The sequence below is a fragment of the Scyliorhinus torazame genome, chromosome 17, assembly GCF_047496885.1.
Source record: "Scyliorhinus torazame isolate Kashiwa2021f chromosome 17, sScyTor2.1, whole genome shotgun sequence".
Classification (NCBI taxonomy): domain Eukaryota; kingdom Metazoa; phylum Chordata; class Chondrichthyes; order Carcharhiniformes; family Scyliorhinidae; genus Scyliorhinus; species Scyliorhinus torazame.
Window position 1 is genome coordinate 155,689,205 of NC_092723.1, and position 20,005 is coordinate 155,709,209.

General features: G+C 52.0%; 1 protein-coding gene across 2 annotated transcripts in view; it reads right to left on the minus strand.

Annotated features, from left to right (window-relative positions):
• The window catches only part of mcrip2 (MAPK regulated corepressor interacting protein 2), a 125,561-nt gene extending 107,822 nt beyond the window's left edge, over positions 1–17,739 (minus strand). The window contains exons 1-2 of one of the 2 annotated variants that reach the window (XM_072481348.1): positions 17,565–17,739; positions 17,429–17,489 (exon numbers count right to left, since the gene is read on the minus strand). In XM_072481348.1, the coding sequence (XP_072337449.1) occupies positions 17,429–17,489; positions 17,565–17,616 (113 nt within the window). In that variant the 5' untranslated portion in view covers positions 17,617–17,739. The remainder of the gene's footprint in view (positions 1–17,428; positions 17,490–17,564) is intronic. The other variant, XM_072481347.1, reaches the window with a different exon arrangement.
• Positions 17,740–20,005: the final 2,266 nt, after the last annotated feature.

Sequence of the window (20,005 nt, forward strand, 5' to 3'; positions counted from 1 at the left end):
CACTGAGCTCACTGCTCAGTTACACAAACACTGAGCACACTGCTCAGTTGCACACACACTGAGCCCACTGCTCAGTTACACACACACTGAGCTCACTGCTCAGTTACACACACACTGAGCTCACTGCTCAGTTACACACACACACACACACACTGCTCAGTTACACACACACACACTGCTCAGTTACACACACACTGAGCACACTGCTCAGTTACACACACACTGAGCACACTGCTCAGTTACACACACACTGAGCTCACTGCTCAGTTAAACACACACTGAGCACACTGCTCAGTTACACACACTGAGCTCACTGCTCAGTTAAACACACACTGAGCTCACTGCTCAGTTACACACACACTGAGCACACTGCTCAGTTACACACACTGAGCACACTGCACAGTTACACACACACTGAGGACACTGCTCAGTTACACACATACTGAGCTCACTGCTCAGTTACACACACACTGAGGACACTGCTCAGTTACACACACACTGAGCTCACTGCTCAGTTACACACACTCTGAGCACACTGCTCAGTTACACACACACTGCACTCACTGCCCAGTTACACACACACTGAGCTCACTGCTCAATTACACACACACTGAGCACACTGCTCAGTTACACACACTGAGCACACTGCACAGTTACACACACACTGAGAACACTGCTCAGTTACACACACACTGAGATCACTGCTCAATTACACACGCACTGAGCACACTGCTCAGTTACACACACACTGAGCACACTGCTCAGTTACACACACACACACTGCTCAGTTACACACACAGAGCTCACTGCTCAGTTAAACACACACTGAGCTCACTGCTCAGTTACACACACACTGAGCACGCTGCTCAGTTACACACACACACTGAGCACGCTGCTCAGTTACACACACACTGAGCTCACTGCTCAATTACACACAAACTGAGCACACTGCTCAGTTACACACACACTGAGCTCACTGCTCAGTTACACACACACTGAGCACACTGCTCAGTTACACACACACTGAGCACACCGCTCAGTTACACACACACAGCTCAGTTACACACACACTGAGCACACTGCTCAGTTACACACAGTGAGCACACAGCTCAGTTACACACACACTGAGCACACTGCTCAGTTACACACACACTGAGCACACTGCTCAGTTACACACACACAGCTCAGTTACACACACACTGAGCACACTGCTCAGTTACACACATTGAGCACACAGCTCAGTTACACACACACTGAGCACACTGCTCAGTTACACACACACACTGAGCTCACTGCTCCGTTACACACACACACTGAGCTCACTGCTCAGTTACACACACACTGAGCTCACTGCTCAGTTACACACACACTGAGCTCACTGCTCAGTTACACACACACTGAGCACACTGCTCAGTTACACACACACACTGAGCTCACTGCTCAGTTACACACACACTGAGCTCACTGCTCAGTAACACACACACTGAGCTCACTGCTCAGTTACACACACACTGAGCACACTGCTCAGTTACACACACACACTGAGCTCACTGCTCAGTTACACACACACTGCACTCACTGCTCAGTTACACACACACTGAGGACACTGCTCAGTTACACACATACTGAGCTCACTGCTCAGTTACACACACACTGAGGACACTGCTCAGTTACACACACACTGCACTCACTGCTCAGTTACACACACACTGAGGACACTGCTCAGTTACACACATACTGAGCTCACTGCTCAGTTACACACACACTGAGGACACTGCTCAGTTACACACATACTGAGCTCACTGCTCAGTTACACACACACTGAGCACACTGCTCAGTTACACACACACACTGAGGACACTGCTCAGTTACACACATACTGAGCTCACTGCTCAGTTACACACACACTGAGGACACTGCTCAGTTACACACACACTGAGCTCACTGCTCAGTTACACACACACTGAGGACACTGCTCAGTTACACACACACTGAGCTCACTGCTCAATTACACACACACTGAGCACACTGCTCAGTTACACACACACTGAGCTCACTGCTCAGTTACACACACACTGAGATTACTGCTCAGTCACACACACACTGAGCTCACTGCTCAGTTACACACACACTGAGCACACTGCTCAGTTACACACACACAGATCACTGCTCAGTTACACACACACAGAGATCACTGTTCAGTTACACACACTGAGCACACTGCTCAGTTACACACACACTGAGCTCACTGCTCAGTTACACACACACTGAGCTCACTGCTCAGTTACACACACTGCACTCACTGCTCAGTTACTCACACTGAGATCACTGCTCAGTTACACACACACTGAGCACACTCCTGAGTTACACACACACTGAGCTCACTGCTCAGTTACACACACACTGAGCTCACTGCTCAGTTGCACACACACTGAGCCCACTGCTCAGTTACACACACACTGAGCACACTGCTCAGTTACACACACACACACACTGCTCAGTTACACACACACACACTGCTCAGTTACACACACACACACTGCTCAGTTACACACACACTGAGGACACTGCTCAGTTACACACACACTGAGCTCACTGCTCAGTTAAACACACACTGAGCACACTGCTCAGTTACACACACACTGCACTCACTGCCCAGTTACACACACACACTGAGCACACTGCTCAGTTACACACTGAGCTCACTGCTCAGTTACACACACACTGAGCACACTGCTCAGTTACACAAACACTGAGCACACTGCTCAGTTGCACACACACTGAGCCCACTGCTCAGTTACACACACACTGAGCTCACTGCTCAGTTACACACACTCTGAGCACACTGCTCAGTTACACACACACTGAGCACACTGCTCAGTTACACACACACTGCTCAGTTACACACACACACACACTGCTCAGTTACACACACACTGAGCACACTGCTCAGTTACACACACACTGAGCTCACTGCTCAGTTAAACACACACTGAGCACACTGCTCAGTTACACACACTGAGCTCACTGCTCAGTTAAACACTCACTGAGCACACTGCTCAGTTACACACACTGAGCTCACTGCTCAGTTACACACACACTGAGCACACTGCTCAGTTACACACACTGAGCACACTGCACAGTTACACACACACTGAGGACACTGCTCAGTTACACACATACTGAGCTCACTGCTCAGTTACACACACACTGAGGACACTGCTCAGTTACACACACACTGAGCTCACTGCTCAATTACACACACACTGAGCACACTGCTCAGTTACACACACTGAGCACACTGCACAGTTACACACACACTGAGGACACTGCTCAGTTACACACACACTGAAATCACTGCTCAATTACACACGCACTGAGCACACTGCTCAGTTACACACACACTGCTCAGTTACACACACACTGAGCTCACTGCTCAGTTAAACACACACTGAGCTCACTGCTCAGTTACACACACACTGAGCACACTGCTCAGTTACGCACACACACACAGATCACTGCTCAGTTACACACACACAGAGATCACTGTTCAGTTACACACACTGAGCACACTGCTCAGTTACACACACACTGAGCTCACTGCTCAGTTACACACACACTGAGCTCACTGCTCAGTTACACACACACTGAGCTCACTGCTCAGTTACACACACACTGAGCTCACTGCTCAGTTACACACACACTGAGTTCACTGCTCAGTTACACACACACTGGGCACACTGCTCAGTTGCACACACACTGAGATCACTGCTCAGTTACACACACACTGAGCTCACTGCTCAGTTACACACACACTGAGCACACTGCTCAGTTACACACACACTGAGCACACTGCTCAGTTACACACACACTGAGCACACTGCTCAGTTACACAAACACTGAGTACACTGCTCAGTTGCACACACACTGAGCCCACTGCTCAGTTACACACACACTGAGCTCACTGCTCAGTTACACACACACTGAGCACACTGCTCAGTTACACACACACACACACTGCTCAGTTACACACACACACACTGCTCAGTTACACACACACACACTGCTCAGTTACACACACACTGAGGACACTGCTCAGTTACACACACACTGAGCTCACTGCTCAATTACACACACACTGAGCACACTGCTCAGTTACACACACACACACACAAACACTGCTCAGTTACACACACACACACACTGCTCAGTTACACACACACACACTGCTCAGTTAAACACACACTGAGGACACTGCTCAGTTACACGCATACTGAGCTCACTGCTCAGTTACACACACACTGAGCTCACTGCTCAGTTACACACACACTGAGCACACTGCTCAGTTACACACACTGAGCACACTGCACAGTTACACACACACTGAGCACACTGCTCAGTTACACACACACTGAGCACACTGCTCAGTTACACACACACAGCTCAGTTACACACACACTGAGCACACTGCTCAGTTACACACAGTGAGCACACAGCTCAGTTACACACACACTGAGCACACTGCTCAGTTACACACACACTGCACTCACTGCCCAGTTACACACACACTGAGCTCACTGCTCAATTACACACACACTGAGCACACTGCTCAGTTACACACACTGAGCACACTGCACAGTTACACACACACTGAGGACACTGCTCAGTTACACACACACACTGAGATCACTGCTCAATTACACACACACTGAGCTCACTGCTCAATTACACACAAACTGAGCACACTGCTCAGTTACACACACACTGAGCTCACTGCTCAGTTACACACACACTGAGCACACTGCTCAGTTACACACACACTGAGCACACTGCTCAGTTACACACACACAGCTCAGTTACACACACACTGAGCACACTGCTCAGTTACACACAGTGAGCACACAGCTCAGTTACACACACACTGAGCACACTGCTCAGTTACACACACACTGAGCACACTGCTCAGTTACACACACACAGCTCAGTTACACACACACTGAGCACACTGCTCAGTTACACACAGTGAGCACACAGCTCAGTTACACACACACTGAGCACACTGCTCAGTTACACACACACACTGAGCTCACTGCTCAGTTACACACACACACTGAGCTCACTGCTCAGTTACACACACACTGAGCACACTGCTCAGTTACACACACACTGAGCACACTGCTCAGTTACACACACTGAGCATACTGCTCAGTTACACACACACACTGAGCTCACTGCTCAGTTACACACACACTGAGCACACTGCTCAGTTACACACACACACTGAGCTCACTGCTCAGTTACACACACACTGAGCTCACTGCTCAGTTACACACACACTGAGCTCACTGCTCAGTTACACACACACTGAGCACACTGCTCAGTTACACACACACACTGAGCTCACTGCTCAGTTACACACACTGAGCACACTGCTCAGTTACACACACACTGAGCTCACTGCTCAGTTACACACACACACACACTGCTCAATTACACACACACTGAGCTCGCTGCTCAGTTACACACACACTGAGCACACTGCTCAGTTACACACACACTGAGCACACTGCTCAGTTACACACACACACACTGCTCAATTACATACACACTGAGCTCACTGCTCAGTTACACACACACTGAGCTCACTGCTCAGTTACACACACACTGAGCTCACTGCTCAGTTACACACACACACACACTGCTCAATTACACACACACTGAGCTCACTGCTCAGTTACACACACACTGAGCACACTGTTCAGTTACACACACACTGAGCACACTGCTCAGTTACACACTGAGCTCACTGCTCAGTTACACACACACTGAGCACACTGCTCAGTTACACAATGAGCTCACTGCTCAGTTACACACACACTGAGCACACTGCTCAGTTACACACACACTGAGCACACTGCTCAGTTACACACACACACACTGCTCAATTACACACACACTGAGCTCACTGCTCAGTTACACACACTGAGCTCACTGCTCAGTTACACACACACTGAGCACACTGCTCAGTTACACACACTGAGCACACTGCACAGTTACACACACACTGAGGACACTGCTCAGTTACACACATACTGAGCTCACTGCTCAGTTACACACACACTGAGGACACTGCTCAGTTACACACACACTGCACTCACTGCTCAGTTACACACACACTGAGGACACTGCTCAGTTACACACATACTGAGCTCACTGCTCAGTTACACACACACTGAGGACACTGCTCAGTTACACACACACTGCACTCACTGCTCAGTTACACACACAGTGAGGACACTGCTCAGTTACACACATACTGAGCTCACTGCTCAGTTACACACACACTGAGGACACTGCTCAGTTACACACATACTGAGCTCACTGCTCAGTTACACACACACTGAGCACACTGCTCAGTTACACACACACACTGAGGACACTGCTCAGTTACACACATACTGAGCTCACTGCTCAATTACACACACACTGAGGACACTGCTCAGTTACACACACACTGAGCTCACTGCTCAATTACACACACACTGAGCACACTGCTCAGTTACACACACACTGAGCTCACTGCTCAGTTACACACACACTGAGATTACTGCTCAGTCACACACACACTGAGCTCACTGCTCAGTTACACACACACTGAGCACACTGCTCAGTTACACACACACACACAGATCACTGCTCAGTTACACACACACAGAGATCACTGTTCAGTTACACACACTGAGCACACTGCTCAGTTACACACACACTGAGCTCACTGCTCAGTTACACACACACTGAGCTCACTGCTCAGTTACACACACTGCACTCACTGCTCAGTTACTCACACTGAGATCACTGCTCAGTTACACACACACTGAGCACACTCCTGAGTTACACACACACTGAGCTCACTGCTCAGTTACACACACACTGAGCTCACTGCTCAGTTACACACACACTGGGCACACTGCTCAGTTACACACACACTGAGCTCACTGCTCAGTTACACACACACTGAGCTCACTGCTCAGTTACACACACACTGAGCTCACTGCTCAGTTACACACACACTGGGCACACTGCTCAGTTGCACACACACTGAGATCACTGCTCAGTTACACACACAGAACTCACTGCTCAGTTATACACACACTGAGCACACTGCTCAGTTACACACACACTGAGCACACTGCTCAGTTACACACACACTGAGCACACTGCTCAGTTACACAAACACTGAGTACACTGCTCAGTTGCACACACACTGAGCCCACTGCTCAGTTACACACACACTGAGCTCACTGCTCAGTTACACACACACTGAGCACACTGCTCAGTTACACACACACACACACTGCTCAGTTACACACACACACACTGCTCAGTTACACACACACACACTGCTCAGTTACACACACACACACTGCTCAGTTACACACACACTGAGGACACTGCTCAGTTACACACACACTGAGCTCACTGCTCAGTTAAACACACACTGAGCACACTGCTCAGTTACACACACACTGCACTCACTGCCCAGTTACACACACACACTGAGCACACTGCTCAGTTACACACTGAGCTCACTGCTCAGTTACACAAACACTGAGCACACTGCTCAGTTGCACACACACTGAGCCCACTGCTCAGTTACACACACACTGAGCTCACTGCTCAGTTACACACACACTGAGCACACTGCTCAGTTACACACACACTGCTCAGTTACACACACACACACTGCTCAGTTACACACACACTGAGCACACTGCTCAGTTACACACACACTGAGCTCACTGCTCAGTTAAACACACACTGAGCACACTGCTCAGTTACACACACTGAGCTCACTGCTCAGTTAAACACTCACTGAGCACACTGCTCAGTTACACACACTGAGCTCACTGCTCAGTTACACACACACTGAGCACACTGCTCAGTTACACACACTGAGCACACTGCACAGTTACACACACACTGAGGACACTGCTCAGTTACACACATACTGAGCTCACTGCTCAGTTACACACACACTGAGGACACTGCTCAGTTACACACACACTGAGCTCACTGCTCAATTACACACACACTGAGCACACTGCTCAGTTACACACACTGAGCACACTGCACAGTTACACACACACTGAAATCACTGCTCAATTACACACGCACTGAGCACACTGCTCAGTTACACACACACTGCTCAGTTACACACACACTGAGCTCACTGCTCAGTTAAACACACACTGAGCTCACTGCTCAGTTACACACACACTGAGCACACTGCTCAGTTACACACACACACACAGATCACTGCTCAGTTACACACACACAGAGATCACTGTTCAGTTACACACACTGAGCACACTGCTCAGTTACACACACACTGAGCTCACTGCTCAGTTACACACACACTGAGCTCACTGCTCAGTTACACACACACTGAGCTCACTGCTCAGTTACACACACACTGAGCTCACTGCTCAGTTACACACACACTGGGCACACTGCTCAGTTGCACACACACTGAGATCACTGCTCAGTTACACACACACTGAGCTCACTGCTCAGTTACACACACACTGAGCACACTGCTCAGTTACACACACACTGAGCACACTGCTCAGTTACACACACACTGAGCACACTGCTCAGTTACACAAACACTGAGTACACTGCTCAGTTGCACACACACTGAGCCCACTGCTCAGTTACACACACACTGAGCTCACTGCTCAGTTACACACACACTGAGCACACTGCTCAGTTACACACACACACTGCTCAGTTACACACACACACACTGCTCAGTTACACACACACACACTGCTCAGTTACACACACACTGAGGACACTGCTCAGTTACACACACACTGAGCTCACTGCTCAATTACACACACACTGAGCACACTGCTCAGTTACACACACACACAAACACTGCTCAGTTACACACACACACACACTGCTCAGTTACACACACACTGAGCTCACTGCTCAGTTAAACACACACTGAGCTCACTGCTCAGTTACACACACACTGAGATTACAGCTCAGTTACACACACACTGAGCACACTGCTCAGTTACACACACACTGAGCTCACTGCTCAGTTAAACACACACTGAGCACACTGCTCAGTTACTCACACTGAGCTCACTGCTGAGTTAAACACACACTGAGCTCACTGCTCAGTTACACACACACTGAGCACACTGCTCAGTTACACACACTGAGCACACTGCACAGTTACACACACACTGAGGACACTGCTCAGTTACACGCATACTGAGCTCACTGCTCAGTTACACACACACTGAGGACACTGCTCAGTTACACACACACTGAGCTCACTGCTCAGTTACACACACTCTGAGCACACTGCTCAGTTACACACACTGAGCACACTGCACAGTTACACACACACTGAGCACACTGCTCAGTTACACACACACTGAGCACACTGCTCAGTTACACACACACAGCTCAGTTACACACACACTGAGCACACTGCTCAGTTACACACAGTGAGCACACAGCTCAGTTACACACACACTGAGCACACTGCTCAGTTACACACACACTGCACTCACTGCCCAGTTACACACACACTGAGCTCACTGCTCAATTACACACACACTGAGCACACTGCTCAGTTACACACACTGAGCACACTGCACAGTTACACACACACTGAGGACACTGCTCAGTTACACACACACTGAGATCACTGCTCAATTACACACGCACTGAGCACACTGCTCAGTTACACACACACTGAGCACACTGCTCAGTTACACACACACACACACACTGCTCAGTTACACACACAGAGCTCACTGCTCAGTTAAACACACACTGAGCTCACTGCTCAGTTACACACACACTGAGCACACTGCTCAGTTACACACACACACTGAGCACGCTGCTCAGTTACACACACACTGAGCTCACTGCTCAATTACACACAAACTGAGCACACTGCTCAGTTACACACACACTGAGCTCACTGCTCAGTTACACACACACTGAGCACACTGCTCAGTTACACACACACTGAGCACACTGCTCAGTTACACACACACAGCTCAGTTACACACACACTGAGCACACTGCTCAGTTACACACAGTGAGCACACAGCTCAGTTACACACACACTGAGCACACTGCTCAGTTACACACACACTGAGCACACTGCTCAGTTACACACACACAGCTCAGTTACACACACACTGAGCACACTGCTCAGTTACACACAGTGAGCACACAGCTCAGTTACACACACACTGAGCACACTGCTCAGTTACACACACACACTGAGCTCACTGCTCAGTTACACACACACACTGAGCTCACTGCTCAGTTACACACACACACTGAGCTCACTGCTCAGTTACACACACACTGAGCACACTGCTCAGTTACACACACACTGAGCACACTGCTCAGTTACACACACTGAGCATACTGCTCAGTTACACACACACACTGAGCTCACTGCTCAGTTACACACACACTGAGCACACTGCTCAGTTACACACACACACTGAGCTCACTGCTCAGTTACACACACACTGAGCTCACTGCTCAGTTACACACACACTGAGCTCACTGCTCAGTTACACACACACTGAGCACACTGCTCAGTTACACACACACACTGAGCTCACTGCTCAGTTACACACACTGAGCACACTGCTCAGTTACACACACACTGAGCTCACTGCTCAGTTACACACACACACACACACTGCTCAATTACACACACACTGAGCTCGCTGCTCAGTTACACACACACTGAGCACACTGCTCAGTTACACACACACTGAGCACACTGCTCAGTTACACACACACACACTGCTCAATTACATACACACTGAGCTCACTGCTCAGTTACACACACACTGAGCTCACTGCTCAGTTACACACACACTGAGCTCACTGCTCAGTTACACACACACACACACTGCTCAATTACACACACACTGAGCTCACTGCTCAGTTACACACACACTGAGCACACTGTTCAGTTACACACACACTGAGCACACTGCTCAGTTACACACTGAGCTCACTGCTCAGTTACACACTGAGCTCACTGCTCAGTTACACACACACTGAGCACACTGCTCAGTTACACAATGAGCTCACTGCTCAGTTACACACACACTGAGATCACTGCTCAGTTACACACACAGAACTCACTGCTCAGTTATACACACACTGAGCACACTGCTCAGTTACACACACACACACACACTGCTCAGTTACACACACACACACTGCTCAGTTACACACACACACACTGCTCAGTTACACACACACTGAGGACACTGCTCAGTTACACACACACTGAGCTCACTGCTCAGTTAAACACACACTGAGCACACTGCTCAGTTACACACACACTGCACTCACTGCCCAGTTACACACACACACTGAGCACACTGCTCAGTTACACACTGAGCTCACTGCTCAGTTACACACACACTGAGCACACTGCTCAGTTACACAAACACTGAGCACACTGCTCAGTTGCACACACACTGAGCCCACTGCTCAGTTACACACACACTGAGCTCACTGCTCAGTTACACACACACTGAGCACACTGCTCAGTTACACACACACTGCTCAGTTACACACACACACACTGCTCAGTTACACACACACTGAGCACACTGCTCAGTTACACACACACTGAGCTCACTGCTCAGTTAAACACACACTGAGCACACTGCTCAGTTACACACACTGAGCTCACTGCTCAGTTAAACACTCACTGAGCACACTGCTCAGTTACACACACTGAGCTCACTGCTCAGTTACACACACACTGAGCACACTGCTCAGTTACACACACTGAGCACACTGCACAGTTACACACACACTGAGGACACTGCTCAGTTACACACATACTGAGCTCACTGCTCAGTTACACACACACTGAGGACACTGCTCAGTTACACACACACTGAGCTCACTGCTCAATTACACACACACTGAGCACACTGCTCAGTTACACACACTGAGCACACTGCACAGTTACACACACACTGAAATCACTGCTCAATTACACACGCACTGAGCACACTGCTCAGTTACACACACACTGCTCAGTTACACACACACTGAGCTCACTGCTCAGTTAAACACACACTGAGCTCACTGCTCAGTTACACACACACTGAGCACACTGCTCAGTTACACACACACACACAGATCACTGCTCAGTTACACACACACAGAGATCACTGTTCAGTTACACACACTGAGCACACTGCTCAGTTACACACACACTGAGCTCACTGCTCAGTTACACACACACTGAGCTCACTGCTCAGTTACACACACACTGAGCTCACTGCTCAGTTACACACACACTGAGCTCACTGCTCAGTTACACACACACTGAGCTCACTGCTCAGTTACACACACACTGAGCTCACTGCTCAGTTACACACACACTGGGCACACTGCTCAGTTGCACACACACTGAGATCACTGCTCAGTTACACACACACTGAGCTCACTGCTCAGTTACACACACACTGAGCACACTGCTCAGTTACACACACACTGAGCACACTGCTCAGTTACACACACACTGAGCACACTGCTCAGTTACACAAACACTGAGTACACTGCTCAGTTGCACACACACTGAGCCCACTGCTCAGTTACACACACACTGAGCTCACTGCTCAGTTACACACACACTGAGCACACTGCTCAGTTACACACACACACACACACTGCTCAGTTACACACACACACACTGCTCAGTTACACACACACACACTGCTCAGTTACACACACACTGAGGACACTGCTCAGTTACACACACACTGAGCTCACTGCTCAATTACACACACACTGAGCACACTGCTCAGTTACACACACACACAAACACTGCTCAGTTACACACACACACACACTGCTCAGTTACACACACACTGAGCTCACTGCTCAGTTAAACACACACTGAGCTCACTGCTCAGTTACACACACACTGAGATTACAGCTCAGTTACACACACACTGAGCACACTGCTCAGTTACACACACACTGAGCTCACTGCTCAGTTAAACACACACTGAGCACACTGCTCAGTTACTCACACTGAGCTCACTGCTGAGTTAAACACACACTGAGCTCACTGCTCAGTTACACACACACTGAGCACACTGCTCAGTTACACACACTGAGCACACTGCACAGTTACACACACACTGAGGACACTGCTCAGTTACACTCATACTGAGCTCACTGCTCAGTTACACACACACTGAGGACACTGCTCAGTTACACACACACTGAGCTCACTGCTCAGTTACACACACTCTGAGCACACTGCTCAGTTACACACACTGAGCACACTGCACAGTTACACACACACTGAGCACACTGCTCAGTTACACACACACTGAGCACACTGCTCAGTTACACACACACAGCTCAGTTACACACACACTGAGCACACTGCTCAGTTACACACAGTGAGCACACAGCTCAGTTACACACACACTGAGCACACTGCTCAGTTACACACACACTGCACTCACTGCCCAGTTACACACACACTGAGCTCACTGCTCAATTACACACACACTGAGCACACTGCTCAGTTACACACACTGAGCACACTGCACAGTTACACACACACTGAGGACACTGCTCAGTTACACACACACTGAGATCACTGCTCAATTACACACGCACTGAGCACACTGCTCAGTTACACACACACTGAGCACACTGCTCAGTTACACACACACACACACACTGCTCAGTTACACACACAGAGCTCACTGCTCAGTTAAACACACACTGAGCTCACTGCTCAGTTACACACACACTGAGCACACTGCTCAGTTACACACACACACTGAGCACGCTGCTCAGTTACACACACACTGAGCTCACTGCTCAATTACACACAAACTGAGCACACTGCTCAGTTACACACACACTGAGCTCACTGCTCAGTTACACACACACTGAGCACACTGCTCAGTTACACACACACTGAGCACACTGCTCAGTTACACACACACAGCTCAGTTACACACACACTGAGCACACTGCTCAGTTACACACAGTGAGCACACAGCTCAGTTACACACACACTGAGCACACTGCTCAGTTACACACACACTGAGCACACTGCTCAGTTACACACACACAGCTCAGTTACACACACACTGAGCACACTGCTCAGTTACACACAGTGAGCACACAGCTCAGTTACACACACACTGAGCACACTGCTCAGTTACACACACACACTGAGCTCACTGCTCAGTTACACACACACACTGAGCTCACTGCTCAGTTACACACACACACTGAGCTCACTGCTCAGTTACACACACACTGAGCACACTGCTCAGTTACACACACACTGAGCACACTGCTCAGTTACACACACTGAGCATACTGCTCAGTTACACACACACACTGAGCTCACTGCTCAGTTACACACACACTGAGCACACTGCTCAGTTACACACACACACTGAGCTCACTGCTCAGTTACACACACACTGAGCTCACTGCTCAGTTACACACACACTGAGCTCACTGCTCAGTTACACACACACTGAGCACACTGCTCAGTTACACACACACACTGAGCTCACTGCTCAGTTACACACACTGAGCACACTGCTCAGTTACACACACACTGAGCTCACTGCTCAGTTACACACACACTGAGCACACTGCTCAGTTACACACACACACTGAGCACGCTGCTCAGTTACACACACACTGAGCTCACTGCTCAATTACACACAAACTGAGCACACTGCTCAGTTACACACACACTGAGCTCACTGCTCAGTTACACACACACTGAGCTCACTGCTCAGTTACACACACACTGAGCACACTGCTCAGTTACACACACACTGAGCACACTGCTCAGTTACACACACACAGCTCAGTTACACACACACTGAGCACACTGCTCAGTTACACACAGTGAGCACACAGCTCAGTTACACACACACTGAGCACACTGCTCAGTTACACACACACTGAGCACACTGCTCAGTTACACACACACAGCTCAGTTACACACACACTGAGCACACTGCTCAGTTACACACAGTGAGCACACAGCTCAGTTACACACACACTGAGCACACTGCTCAGTTACACACACACACTGAGCTCACTGCTCAGTTACACACACACACTGAGCTCACTGCTCAGTTACACACACACACTGAGCTCACTGCTCAGTTACACACACACTGAGCACACTGCTCAGTTACACACACACTGAGCACACTGCTCAGTTACACACACTGAGCATACTGCTCAGTTACACACACACACTGAGCTCACTGCTCAGTTACACACACACTGAGCACACTGCTCAGTTACACACACACACTGAGCTCACTGCTCAGTTACACACACACTGAGCTCACTGCTCAGTTACACACACACTGAGCTCACTGCTCAGTTACACACACACTGAGCACACTGCTCAGTTACACACACACACTGAGCTCACTGCTCAGTTACACACACTGAGCACACTGCTCAGTTACACACACACTGAGCTCACTGCTCAGTTACACACACACACACACTGCTCAATTACACACACACTGAGCTCGCTGCTCAGTTACACACACACTGAGCACACTGCTCAGTTACACACACACTGAGCACACTGCTCAGTTACACACACACACACTGCTCAATTACATACACACTGAGCTCACTGCTCAGTTACACACACACTGAGCTCACTGCTCAGTTACACACACACTGAGCTCACTGCTCAGTTACACACACACACACACTGCTCAATTACACACACACTGAGCTCACTGCTCAGTTACACACACACTGAGCACACTGTTCAGTTACACACACACTGAGCACACTGCTCAGTTACACACTGAGCTCACTGCTCAGTTACACACACACTGAGCACACTGCTCAGTTACACAATGAGCTCACTGCTCAGTTACACAATGAGCTCACTGCTCAGTTACACACACACTGAGCACACTGCTCAGTTACACACACACTGAGCACACTGCTCAGTTACACACACACACACTGCTCAATTACACACACACTGAGCTCACTGCTCAGTTACACACACACTGAGCTCACTGCTCAGTTACACACACACTGAGCTCACTGCTCAGTTACACACACACTGAGCTCACTGCTCAGTTACACACACACTGAGCACACTGTTCAGTTACACACACTGAGCACACTGCTCAGTTACACAGTGAGCTCACTGCTCAGTTACACACACACACTGAGCACACTGCTCAGTTACACACACACTGAGCACTGTTCAGTTGCACACACACTGAGCACACTGCTCAGTTACACACTGAGCTCACTGCTCAGTTACACACTGAGCTCACTGCTCAGTTACACACACACACTGTGTACACACACACTGAGCACACTGCTCAGTTACACACACACACTGCACTCACTGCTCAGTTACACACACACACTGAGCACACTGCTCAGTTACACACTGAGCTCACTGCTCAGTTACACACACACTGAGCACACTGCTCAGTTACACAAACACTGAGCACACTGCTCAGTTACACACACACTGAGCTCACTGCTCAGTTACACACACACTGAGCTCACTGCTCAGTTACACACACACTGAGCACACTGCTCAGTTACACACACACTGAGCTCATTGCTCATTTACACACACACTGAGCACACTGCTCAGTTACACACACACTGAGCACACTGCTCAGTTACACACACACTGAGCTCACTGCTCAGTTACACACACTGAGCTCACTGCTCAGTTACACACACACTGAGCACACTGTTCAGTTACACACACTGAGCACACTGCTCAGTTACACACACACTGAGCACACTGCTCAGTTACACACTGAGCTCACTGCTCAGTTACACACACACTGCTCAGTTACACACTGAGCTCACTGCTCAGTTACACACACACTGAGCACACTGCTCTGTTACACACTGAGCTCACTGCTCTGTTACACACACACACTGAGCACACTGCTCTGTTACACACTGAGCTCACTGCTCTGTTACACACACACACTGAGCACACTGCTCAGTTACACACACACTGAGCTCACTGCTCAGTTACACACACACTGAGCTCACTGCTCAGTTGCACGCTTATCTCTCTTTTACACACTGCTCCACACATGCTCGGGTTACTCTGCTGCACATTTTCCTCTCCCACTCCTCTGACTGGCTAATCCTCTGTCACATGAATCTCTCCTCCCCGCAGTGGTGAGGGAAGCGGGGGTTAGGATGTCGGCTCTCCAGTGCCCAGGTCCCCGGCACCAGTGTCACCTTCATTGCAAGGTCACAGAGCCGGATTGTCAGTGACTGACTCAACGCCCCCGCCCGCAGCCCGACTGCTCCAACTCACCTGGCCGCCGCTTTCTGCTTGAACTCGCTGCCGGGTTTAGCTTCTATCTGTTGGGATGGACCTGCAGAGAGAGGGGGAGGTGGTGAGAAAGAGCCGGAGCTGGGAGCTCAGGGCCGGGCGCCGCGCTGCCTCTTACCCGTCCTGCGCTGTGTTGCCAGCCTGCTGGGTCCCCGGGTGATCGTGTACATGGTCCGCCTGAGCCTGGGGGTCTGTGCACTGCCCGGGCCCGACACAGTCACCGCCTCCCCGACAGACAGGGAGCCACCCCCTAAACCAGCCTCACCGAGACCCGCCCCTACAGCCAGCTCCCGGGAACCGGCACCCAACACAGCCCAGCCCAGCACCTCCCAGCCCAGCCCAGCCCAGCACCACCCAACACAGCCCAGCCCAGCACCTCCCAGCCCAGCCCAGCCCAGCACCCCCCAGCCCAGCCCCACCCAACACAGCCCAGCCCAGCACCCCCCAGCCCAGCACCCCCCAGCCCAGCCCAGCCCAGCCCAGCCCCACCCAACACAGCCCAGCCCAGCACCCCCCAGCCCAGCACCACCCAACACAGCCCAGCCCAGCACCACCCAACCCAGCCCAGCCCAGCACCCCCCAGCCCAGCACTACCCAACACCCCCCAGCCCAGCACCTCCCAGCCCAGCACCACCCAACACAGCCCAGCCCAGCACCCCCCAGCCCAGCACTACCCAACACCCCCCAGCCCAGCACCTCCCAGCCCAGCACCACCCAACACAGCCCAGCCCAGCACCCCCCAGCCCAGCACCCCCCAGCCCAGCACCCCCCAACACAGCCCAGCCCAGCACCCCCCAGCCCAGCACCACCCAACACAGCCCAGCCCAGCACCCCCCAGCCCAGCACCACCCAACACAGCCCAGCCCAGCACCCCCCAGCCCAGCACCCCCCAGCCCAGCACCACCCAACACAGCCCAGCCCAGCACCCCCCAGCCCAGCACCACCCAACACAGCCCAGCCCAGCACCCCCCAGCCCAGCACCCCCCAGCCCAGCACCACCCAACACAGCCCAGCCCAGCACCCCCCAGCCCAGCACCACCCAACACAGCCCAGCCCAGCACCCCCCAGCCCAGCACCACCCAACACAGCCCAGCCCAGCACCACCCAACACAGCCCAGCCCAGCACCCCCCAGCCCAGCACCACCCAACACAGCCCAGCCCAGCACCCCCCAGCCCAGCACCTCCCAGCCCAGCACCCCCCAGCCCAGCACCACCCAACACAGCCCAGCCCAGCACCCCCCAGCCCAGCACCACCCAACACAGCCCAGCCCAGCACCACCCAACACAGCCCAGCCCAGCACACTCCAGCCCAGCACCACCCAACACAGCCCAGCCCAGCACCACCCAACACAGCCCAGCCCAGCACCGCCCAGCCCAGCACCACCCAACACAGCCCAGCCCAGCACCTCCCAGCCCAGCACCACCCAACACAGCCCAGCCCAGCACCCCCCAGCCCAGCACCTCCCAGCCCAGCACCACCCAACACAGCCCAGCCCAGCACCCCCCAGCCCAGCACCACCCAACACAGCCCCCAGCCCAGCACCTCCCAGCCCAGCACCTCCCAGCCCAGCACCACCCAACACAGTCCAGCCCAGCACCACCCAACACAGCCCAGCCCAGCACCACCCAACACAGCCCAGCCCAGCACCACCTAACACAGCCCTGCCCAACACAGCCCCCAGCCCAGCACCACCCAGCACCACCCAACACAGCCCAGCCCAGCACCACCCAACACAGCCCAGCCCAACACAGCCCCCAGCCCAGCACCACCCAGCACCACCCAACACAGCCCAGCCCAGCACCACCCAACACAGCCCAGCCCAGCACCACCCAACACAGCCCCCAGCCCAGCACCACCCAACACAGCCCAGCACCACCCAACACAGCCCAGCCCAGCACCACCCAACACAGCCCAGCACCCCCCAACACAGCCCAGCACCCCCCAACACAGCCCAGCCCAGCACCCCCCAACACAGCCCAGCCTAGCACCCCCCAACACAGCCCAGCCCAGCACCACCCAACACAGCCCAGCACCCCCCAACACAGCCCAGCCCAGCACCACCCAACACAGCCCAGCCCAGCACCCCCAACACAGCCCAGCCCAGCACCACCCAACACACCCAGTCCAGCACCCCCCAACACAGCCCAGCCCAGCACCCCCAACACAGCCCAGCCCAGCACCACCCAACACAGCCCAGCCCAGCACCCCCAACACAGCCCAGCCCAGCACCACCCAACACACCCAGTCCAGCACCACCCAACACAGCCCAGCCCAGCACCCCCAACACAGCCCAGCCCAGCACCACCCAACACACCCAGTCCAGCACCCCCCAACACAGCCCAGCCCAGCACCCCCAACACAGCCCAGCCCAGCACCCCCAACACAGCCCAGCCCAGCACCACCCAACACACCCAGTCCAGCACCACCCAACACACCCAGTCCAGCACCACCCAACACAGCCCAGCCCAGCACCACCCAACACAGCCCCCAGCCCAACACAGCCCCCAGCCCAGCACCACCCAACACAGCCCAGCACCACCCAACACAGCCCCCAGCCC